The 8,674-nt window shown below is 39.3% G+C and overlaps 2 protein-coding genes across 2 annotated transcripts; one reads left to right on the top strand and one right to left on the bottom strand.

Moving 5' to 3' along the window:
- The first annotated feature begins 147 nt into the window (after positions 1–147).
- Positions 148–1,933, top strand: MRPS18C (mitochondrial ribosomal protein S18C). The gene is made up of 5 exons (XM_009704070.1): positions 148–240; positions 947–1,030; positions 1,322–1,379; positions 1,716–1,775; positions 1,857–1,933. Exons 1-5 carry the CDS (start codon positions 148–150, stop codon positions 1,931–1,933), a joined length of 372 nt encoding a protein of 123 aa, XP_009702372.1.
- A 652-nt stretch (positions 1,934–2,585) lies between these two features.
- On the bottom strand, positions 2,586–8,288 carry FAM175A (family with sequence similarity 175, member A). The gene is made up of 8 exons (XM_009704069.1): positions 8,204–8,288; positions 6,771–6,807; positions 5,847–5,913; positions 4,973–5,166; positions 4,202–4,321; positions 3,823–3,907; positions 3,246–3,354; positions 2,586–3,106 (listed from the first exon to the last, which is right to left on the bottom strand). Exons 1-8 carry the CDS (start codon positions 8,232–8,234, stop codon positions 2,679–2,681), a joined length of 1,071 nt encoding a protein of 356 aa, XP_009702371.1. The 5' UTR covers positions 8,235–8,288; the 3' UTR covers positions 2,586–2,678.
- Between the last annotated feature and the right edge of the window lie 386 nt (positions 8,289–8,674).

The following is an 8,674-nucleotide window of genomic DNA, read 5'->3' as shown; positions in this document are numbered from 1 at the left end:
GGCCGCACCGCCTGCAGCACGACCAGGTGAGGCTCCCCCTGAGCGCGGCCCGTGGTGAGCTCCGCCGTCCCTGCCGGCTCTCCGGCCGTAGGCACCCTCCCCAGGAGGGGCTTCGGTCAGGCAGCAGAGCTGTCTGAGAATGCTTCGATGGGGCTCCGTGGAGCTCGGGCTCCTAAAAAACTTGAATTCCGTTACTTTGCTGTTACAGACCAGGGACGCGGCGCTGAGGGAGGTCACCAGGTGTTGAAGTTAAGGCGTCGTTGAGCTGTAGTCCAGTATCTATACTGTGGTCCCTTAAACCAGCTGTGTCAGTAACTCGTCTGGGGAGCAAAACCTTTGGCAGCACTGACCGATTTCCTGCACTATAGCTGAGAGAAAAGCTTAAGAGAATGTGCTAGGTGTGGCTGTTACCCCATACAGATGTGTTGTCCAGTATTAGCAAAAAACTTTCAAAAATATTCTTTCTCTGCCCTAATTCTGTTGATGTCTGCAAAAATGAAATTTCTCCTTTCACTCGGATCTTGCAAGGATTTAGTGCTGGGTGTGTTGTGAAACTTAAGGAGCCTTTCAGGACTTGGGAGATATTTGGGTATCTCTCTGTTAAAGTGTGTGGGCCATTTGCTTTGAAATTATTTTAAAAAAAAAATCTCTTGTGACTTATTGAGGAGAACTGCCTTACTACCAGCTTCTGTAGGTACTGCTTTCTAAGGGTGTAAATACTATCTTACCGATTGCTTTAATTGACTTGTTACACTGTTGTTATTGCTAAGACACAAAAGGCTGCATGGCTGTGAGAAGCCTTTTAGGTTGCCAGGTACAAATCAGTGTGTTAGAGAAACAGAGCTAAGAAACTAACTGAGAAACTTCAATAATGCACTAAATACCTCTTTTGGTTTTGGCTTATTTTTGGTGAGTCTTACAGATGTTAATACTTCTCTAATTTCAGCCCATACAAATGGAGAACCCCTATAAAGAGCCTCCTAAAAAATGTGTCTTGTGTGGAATAAAGGTGGACTACAAGAATGTGCAGGTGAGTTTGTAAACTCCTGTGCTTAGATGAAAGTAGCTGGTTTACTATTTTTAAATGTGCATGTGGGAAGTCCGGAAGGATAAAAAATGAAATTTGTTATTTACCAAAGAGTCCTCAATTCTAATTCTACTGTCATAGCTTGAATGTTATGGCATATAAAATACTATCTAAGCTATACTTTTTTCTTGTCTCCAGGTAGACAGATCAAAAAAAAAAAAATAGAATGCAAGTATTAAAATGAAAGGTTTCTAGAAAAAATTCATAAATTCACTCTGGATTTCTTGATTTTAGCTTCTTTCCCAGTTTGTTTCTCCGCATACTGGCTGCATTTATGGCAGGCATATAACAGGTATGTGAAGTATTAAAAAAAAAAATTATTTACTGCTTAATATTAATGTTCTTGTGAGTCCAAGTAACTGTATATCAGCTGTCTTTCCAAAAGTAACTACTGCCAACTCTATACACTTTGTAGTAGTATTCCTCTGACTTAGTAGCCTTCATCAAGGGATGAAAATATCCCTCAAATACAGTATTATTTTCTATTTAGAAGTATAAGCACAAATGCATTTTTCAAGGAAGATTTGGACAAAGCTAGAGGAAATTGTCAGTAGTATCACTTTCACCCTTTAAACTAATGGTTTGGTTCTTGTTGATTTAAGAGATTGAAAATGATTTCTCCCTTTAGGCTTGTGCAACAAGAAGCAGAAGGAGATTACAAAAGCCATTAAAAGAGCTCACGTACTTGGTAAGTATGATTATGCTTTTGAGTTTTGTAATTCGAGCCTACTTTCCTATTAAAAAACCCTCCCATCTTATCTTTTCACAGGATTTATGCCAGTTATGTTTAAGAACCCATCATTTCTCACAGATCCCAAGATATGTAATGTCAAGTATCCGGAGTAATACAAAGAAATAAAGAATAAAACTACTTTTCATGTTTATATACTTGTTTACTGGCAATGTGGTTGGCTAGCATGATGTGTCACTGACTGCAGGGTGGATGTCGGTTGCTTTTTTATGAAGTGTCAAGTCTCAAATAGTCTGAAGGAAGTATGAAAGATGAAAGCAATAGTAGAAATCAGCAACTGTATGGGCCACTTCCTCTGCTCACAGGTCTTGCTAAAGTTCAGGTGGCTGTTTTTCCCTTGCTGGCTTGGAAGGGGGGAAGAAAATAAACAAGTAGTGGATAGCTAAGAATAAATTATTTAAATTGTGGCAATATGTGTAGACAGCTAATTTTAAGTATGTTACCTGTGTTCATTTGATGCTCCCTGCTTCAGGTTCTGCTGAGGGATGGGTAGTACTGCTTCTTCAACAGCAGCTTGGAATTGTATTACTCTGAGGCAGTATGTGACGTGGTTATATGACCGTTGACATCCTGCTAGCACAGTCTTTAAACCCTGAGAGAGTGAATACAGATTTAATTCTGGAAGGCAAAGTGAGGGAATGTCATCTGGACTTGTCTGTGTGTCAAACAGGATTTGAGCATTGTGGGGGGAAGGGTGAAAAAAAAAACCCAAACCCAAACCTATATGTCTTGCAAAAATGCGCCTTTTTTTTATCCCTGCAGTGCTATAAATTGGTATGTCACTTGAATATGCTGGCAGTAGCTTTTGGTGCAAAGTCATCTGGACAAACCATGAACAGATCAGAAAGTAGGAGAGTGTGGGTATTCATTTGTGTCTCTAATTTTTTCCAACACGTCCTCATCTGTTTCAGTGCTGCTCAGCGTAAGCTTCCTTTCCTGGTCACTGTCCTCTTGGTCTCGAAGTAATTTTTGGTGAAGCTGCAGCGATCTGGATTTCTTGAATGACTTTGATCCTGTTGTGGTCCCTCTGACCTTACGCTTGGTTAGGTGTCTTGTTTCAGCTTCAGGGAAGTCTCTTTCCTCTACCATGAGAGTCAGTTTGTCCATGACATTAATACTGTGGTCAATGTTACAGCAGTTCTTGGTTATCTGTCGGCCTTTGAAGGAAATGATACATGTCTGAAGTCCAGAATTGGGGAAAAATGTCTGCAGTGCCTGACAAAGGAGAACATTCTCCTTTGGCTCTCCTGGGTAGTCTCTGTCTTCTCCTGGAAAAAAACAAACAGGTAGCCTTGCAGTCCCTCTTGCACACTTCGGCTGCCTCAAGTTCAGGAGGGTTTTGTGGTTCTGCCAATTGAATCAGCTTTGGAAGTCTTACTAAGACTGGCGTGTATTTATTTAACTTACCTGAACAACTTTGTTGCTTTTTCCTCTTTATTTCTTCTTTTAATTGGGTCACCTCTGCTAAGAGTTTCTCTACAGATCGTTCACTGGCTTCTACTGTAGAGCATATTTTCTGCAAGGAAAAGAGCATTTGATGGAATAAACAGTATTCACAGAAGCCGACTTTAACCTTGTTGCAAAATCTTTAAAGGTACTTATGATTTTAAAAGTTGGACGCAAAGTATTAAAAAGCTTAAGTAATGAGCTTGAGGTGGGTTTTAGAGATGATGACTTAAACCTTGTAGTGAACGAGGTGCAAGAGGTTTTACTTGTTCCCATCTAAACCACAGATAATGCTCCTTCAAAATATTCCTCTTGTGAGAATTTATCAGTGGACTTTTGATCAAACGGAAGCTTAAGTCTTCAACTTTGAGAACTTAGTGTGCAGCTACTAACAGTAAATGGAACTCCCTGATCGTGCAATAGGTGCTTCCGAGACACAGCTTTGTTTCTCGTTTAGTGCAAGATGGTGTACCCTTGGCTTGACTTGGTTTTGTAGCACTGCTGAAAGTAACCGTATCAGCAGGTATGCCTCACTTACCTTCAGTTCCTCCTGCAAGGTGGCATACATCTCATTTATCTTATGAACCTCTTGTAAGGATCCATCTTCATAAAAGAATTCTGACCTGCAGACCAAGAATATAATTGCAAGTTAATGATGCCAGTGCTTACTTAGTAGGAGCTAAAATGAATAAAGAAGCATTTTGAGCTTCAACACTAGGTGCCTATGTTGAGAGAGACAGCTGCTCTCATGGCAAAGTATGGGATTTAGCTAATTTCCAAGTTCTTTGGAAAGGTAAAGAATTGCAGGCAACAGGTCAACAAGTGAGCAGGGTATGGCTGTAGCATTTAAAAAATACTTCTATAAAAAGATAACTATACTTATCTTTAGATATCAGTAAATATGGCATATATTGTACCTGTGTTGTCTTACTGCTCTCACAAAACCAGAAGATACGCAGGAACCAGACACTGTTCTGTAACCCTGCTGTTCAGCCATACCCAAGTTGGTAACCACCAAAGGAACTTTCTGGAAAAGACTTAAGAAAGCAGAAGTACGAGAACATGATTTATTAACATCCAAAGGCCTCTCTTTGATAGCTGAAGGTTCTTGACCATTAAGCATCCCAGACAGGAGGTTTACAGGACAACTAGCTCTTGCTAAATGTATCGCATCACACACAGATGACTGCCTAAGGCAAACTGCAAGAGCAACAAGACTCTGAGCAATGTCTCTACTTTTTTTCTCCTGTTTCTGGCTATGAGTCACACAATAATGCAATACTTGATAAGCCTAGCCTATGGGCAGCATATCTCTGAAGATAACAGAAAACTACCACCAATTTAAATATTTCAGTGATACCTGAAGATGAACACCATGCATAGCTGGAAGTCCTATACACAAAACCAAACTGATCAAGAACAGGTTATGTGCATAAATGAACTACGGCGTCTGCCTGTTGACCCTGGCACTACAGATAGTTATGAAGGCAAATCCCTGAACAGAACTCCAGGGTAAGATTTCAGTAGGCTCTAGCAATATAAGGAATAATTTTATTTAATGTGTAAGTCTCAAGGGTAAAATAAACAGTGTTAATAATTCAGTTGCAACAAACTAAAACCCAAACTGTTCCAAGCTATAGCACATGCTGTGCTACTGCTGTATTAGAACTAGAGAACAAACCAGTTACCCTTCTTGCGGCCGATGTAAGGCGTGTTCCAGTCTGTAAGTAGAACAACTTTCTGTCATCACGCTGGAGGTTAATAAAAGGAATACAAGGCCCTGATTTGATAGGTGTGACTGTAAATTCTTATGAAGAAGTCTCTCCCGGAATGTCATGGTCTGGTCTGTGTTACGTCTGAATTTGTACCATCCTATTACACTCTGCAGGCAGAAGAAAATTCATTATTACTGTTGAGTCATGCTGTACCTGTGTGTCATGTTGAAGCAAGTTAGAGGATTTGCTACAAAGTCATGAATCGGAATTGTTCAGTGATGTGTACATATCCAAGCAGTTAACTTGAAACCCTTAAAACACCTAAGCCTAATTCCAGTATGACAACTTCTCTCCTTCCTTCAAAACCATGTGTTGAACTGGCCTGTCTTCTGAGGTTGTGCTCAAGCTGAAACTCTGCAAACTTGGTTCTCCTATTTTGCTGTTTGTCTCTTTCCAGCTTCTACTTTCATGAAACTTTCTTCTGTGGAGAAGACTAAATTTTTTTGGTCAAGTGGCACTTAACCACTTGAGTGAGCTGATCTCAACTGATCTTAAGCTAGAAATCAGTAGACTTCCCTTGGGATATCTGAACTGTTTGCTTGAGAAATAAATAAGAAAAAATAAAGTTGTGACATACATGTAGGCAAACCATAGTCAAAATTAACCGAAGCTGTTCTTTCAGGGGGAAAAGATGATGCAGCTGCCTTGACCAGCAGTGTAAGGAACTAGAGACAAGATTTTAAAAAGGAGGAGAGGGGAAAAAAAAGCGTGATACAAGAGATATCCAGAACAGCCCCCAAAATCTGAGCAAGCTCCTTGGTATGGTTTAGGTTTGAAAATAAAATACCTTCTTACAGCCTGACAGTATTTTCTTCAGGGCAAGTTCATTCAGTTCTCCTGCAGAATTATAAAAGCTAGAAGAAAATTAGGACAATTAGAGGAAGGAAAAAAAAAAGCTATATAGAAATAATTATTCCCTGGCAGTCATCTCACTTTAACAGCTCTTTTTTTTTTTTTCCCCTGGTAGGCATAAAGATATGCTGACACAGCTGCTCTGCTAGGACAGTGCAGTTAATTTCATTACTCAAATAGTAGGTGGTCTTGTACAGCCCAGATGCTCTTCTGGCATCAGTGCTACCGGGACAAGTTAAAGGCAGCATCTGTGGTTCTCTCAACTACAAAATAATAAGATGCCTTCAATTTGATATGAAATGCCTTTCTAATAACATCTGGGTTTATTAATTTTCAGAAAGATTTGAGAAGGAAAATGTGTTGCAATTCTCCCCTTTTGGGGGTGCAAACCTGCACAGCTGTGTTTCCATCTATGATGGAACTCTCAATACTAGTCCTTGAAACTACTCTGGCCACGGGGCTAACAAGTGTTTATTCTTCTGACCCACTTAGAAGCCTATAGCGGATGACACCTTTCTATTTCTTTTTTGAGGGTGAGGAGTTGGGACGTATGCTTTTTAGAAAAGCAATGTTGACGTTTTTTCTCAGCATGCTGACATTATTCTGTAGTTTATGTGGTATCATAGCTCACCAGAAGGTGCAGTATGCCATATATCTATATGCATAGACAAACACCAAAAAAGGACATGAAGAACCAAAATAGGAATATAAGGCATTCTGCATCTGTAATTCCAAGGGGTTGCTATGGCTACTGTAGTTACAGCCTGGTGATTTTCTCAGTAATATAAGTTTAACTCTCAAAGAGTTTAAGTTAGGGTTAATTCTAACTTTTTCATATCTGTTTACTTAAGATTCTTACCTGAACAACTGGTAGCATGGAATATGCTTCTGTATATCTGGAAAGAGAAGGTAATATTACTCTGGGTTCGTTTGTTCAAGATGTATATTCTTCTGTATGCTCTGATCAGAATTAAACTGGTAGAAGAACCAAGAAAGAATTCCATATAATATAATTTCTTAAAATCAAATGCATTAACATCTAGTTAAATAAGGTTAAGAAAGGCAATATTTTTTAAAAATAGTCTAATAATTTCTCAAATGTAAAGGGAACCACTTATATAAACTGTATTTTTCTTACATTTTTCTGTTTTCTCAAGTGAGAAATCAAATTGGGCACTCTTTTTTCCTTCCCTCCTGTTGAGTACAGGGGGTAGTATTTAGTATGAAAGATTTCACTTGAGTTACTCTGCAGCAAGGCGTGGATGCTGTTAGTAAGAAAGAGGAGGCTGGAGAACAGAAACCCATAGGGCAGATGATAACTGGAAGACTGACTACCAGAAAAAAAAACAGTAAGTGATCTAATAGCATTTTAAATCCTTTCCTTTTCCTAAATTCTCCACTACTTTCGTTTTCAGAGTGAACTTAAAAAAACAAAACAAAATCCAACAAAACAACAAATTTTGGAGCAACTATCTCTGCCTATGAGAGTGTGATGATGAGACTGAGAAACTTGATCAATGTCACCACAAAAAATTCCCCACATTTTTGGTTCAGCTGTGAGACTTGGTGGAGGAAAGTGTTACACCTTAATTGTATCCTAGAGTAAAACTAGAAAGTGGGATGCAATTTCTCCCTACCATATTTTCAAGAAGCTGGAAAGAAGGTACATACTGTATGACCTTGCCCTCTTTCTTTTTGTATAATTGCATTTTAAAGGAATGGGGTTACATGTGTGTGCACATGCACACATGTCTTTGTTAAGGGCTAGTACAAAATGTACATCCACTCCAATCCCATGAAGACTATAAAGAAAAATACATCTGGCATCTGCTCAATGAAATACATAAATAGTTTGAAGCCTTCACACATGGTATTTTATAAGCTCCAAATTAGGTAATAGATACTAACACATTACATTTCACGTCACTGAAATAGGCCAAGTTTTTCCAGGGCAACTGTAGTCTAAGAGAGTTTGTGATGTGGCCAAGACAAAGGAGTCTAAGCCATAAATTACCTTTAATGTGACAAGATATTTGGCAAAGACAAGCTATTCAAGTAATCTAAGAAGTAGTATTTCCATTAAATTATTATATTTTCTACAGTAAAATTGTAAATTTTTTTAGCAATTAAAATGTTACAAAATAACCCATGTGGTTTTTTTACATCAAGGTGGACCCTAGGATCTAGCAGCTTTGCTCTTGCTCTAAGGTGTTGACTGCCTTCATTCAAAACTGTAAGCAGTTGTATATTGCCTGAAACCAAGCATGGTATTAAAAATGTGAACAGACTAACCGATTGTATAAACGACTTCAACATCATCCATTTGTGAGTCAGTAATGCTGTTCTTGGCTTCACCTTTCACATCTCCAAGGAGAAAACCTTCCTTTATAGGGGGAGAGGAAAAAAAGTTAACAGTAGCGTTGAACAGGACTTTCTCTCTAATAGTAACAGTGTAAACGATGTCTTTGGGAGAGGAAAAAAGTTGTCAAAATGAACTGTTTTTTAAACAGAGTAGGTTCTCATTCGTTTTTCAGTACCTGCCCATATTTAAGAAAAAACCCCAAGACAGTTGGGCTGTGTACTCAGCTGTTCTCCATTCCTGGTGTTTTCAGTCACAAGTGAGCAGTTTGTGGCTGCACAGGCGATGCCCACCTCCAGGGCTCAGGCCCGAAGGCCGGACCAGCACACGCCGCCGGACCACCCGGTCGGTGGCCCGCACCTCCTCGTTCTAACAGCTTAGAGAAACAAAACCCCAATTTCCCG

Source organism: Cariama cristata, unplaced genomic scaffold (genome assembly GCF_000690535.1).
Source record: "Cariama cristata isolate BGI_N322 unplaced genomic scaffold, ASM69053v1 scaffold31797, whole genome shotgun sequence".
Taxonomy (NCBI): Eukaryota; Metazoa; Chordata; class Aves; order Cariamiformes; family Cariamidae; genus Cariama; species Cariama cristata.
This window is presented reverse-complemented; position numbering and strand designations above follow the sequence as displayed.

Coding starts and splice junctions, on each gene's coding strand:
- MRPS18C (XM_009704070.1), top strand. CDS start 148: ATGGGGCTCCGTGGAGCTCGGGCTCCTAAAAAACTTGAATTCCGTTAC. Junction 1,031..1,321: donor TGGACTACAAGAATGTGCAG/GTGAGTTTGTAA, acceptor TCTTGATTTTAG/CTTCTTTCCCAGTTTGTTTC. Junction 1,380..1,715: donor TTATGGCAGGCATATAACAG/GTATGTGAAGTA, acceptor TTCTCCCTTTAG/GCTTGTGCAACAAGAAGCAG.
- FAM175A (XM_009704069.1), bottom strand. CDS start 8,234: ATGGATGATGTTGAAGTCGTTTATACAATCG. Junction 6,808..8,203: donor TGAAGTCGTTTATACAATCG/GTTAGTCTGTTC, acceptor TTCTCTTTCCAG/ATATACAGAAGCATATTCCA. Junction 3,107..3,245: donor AAAGCAACAAAGTTGTTCAG/GTAAGTTAAATA, acceptor GTTTTTTTCCAG/GAGAAGACAGAGACTACCCA.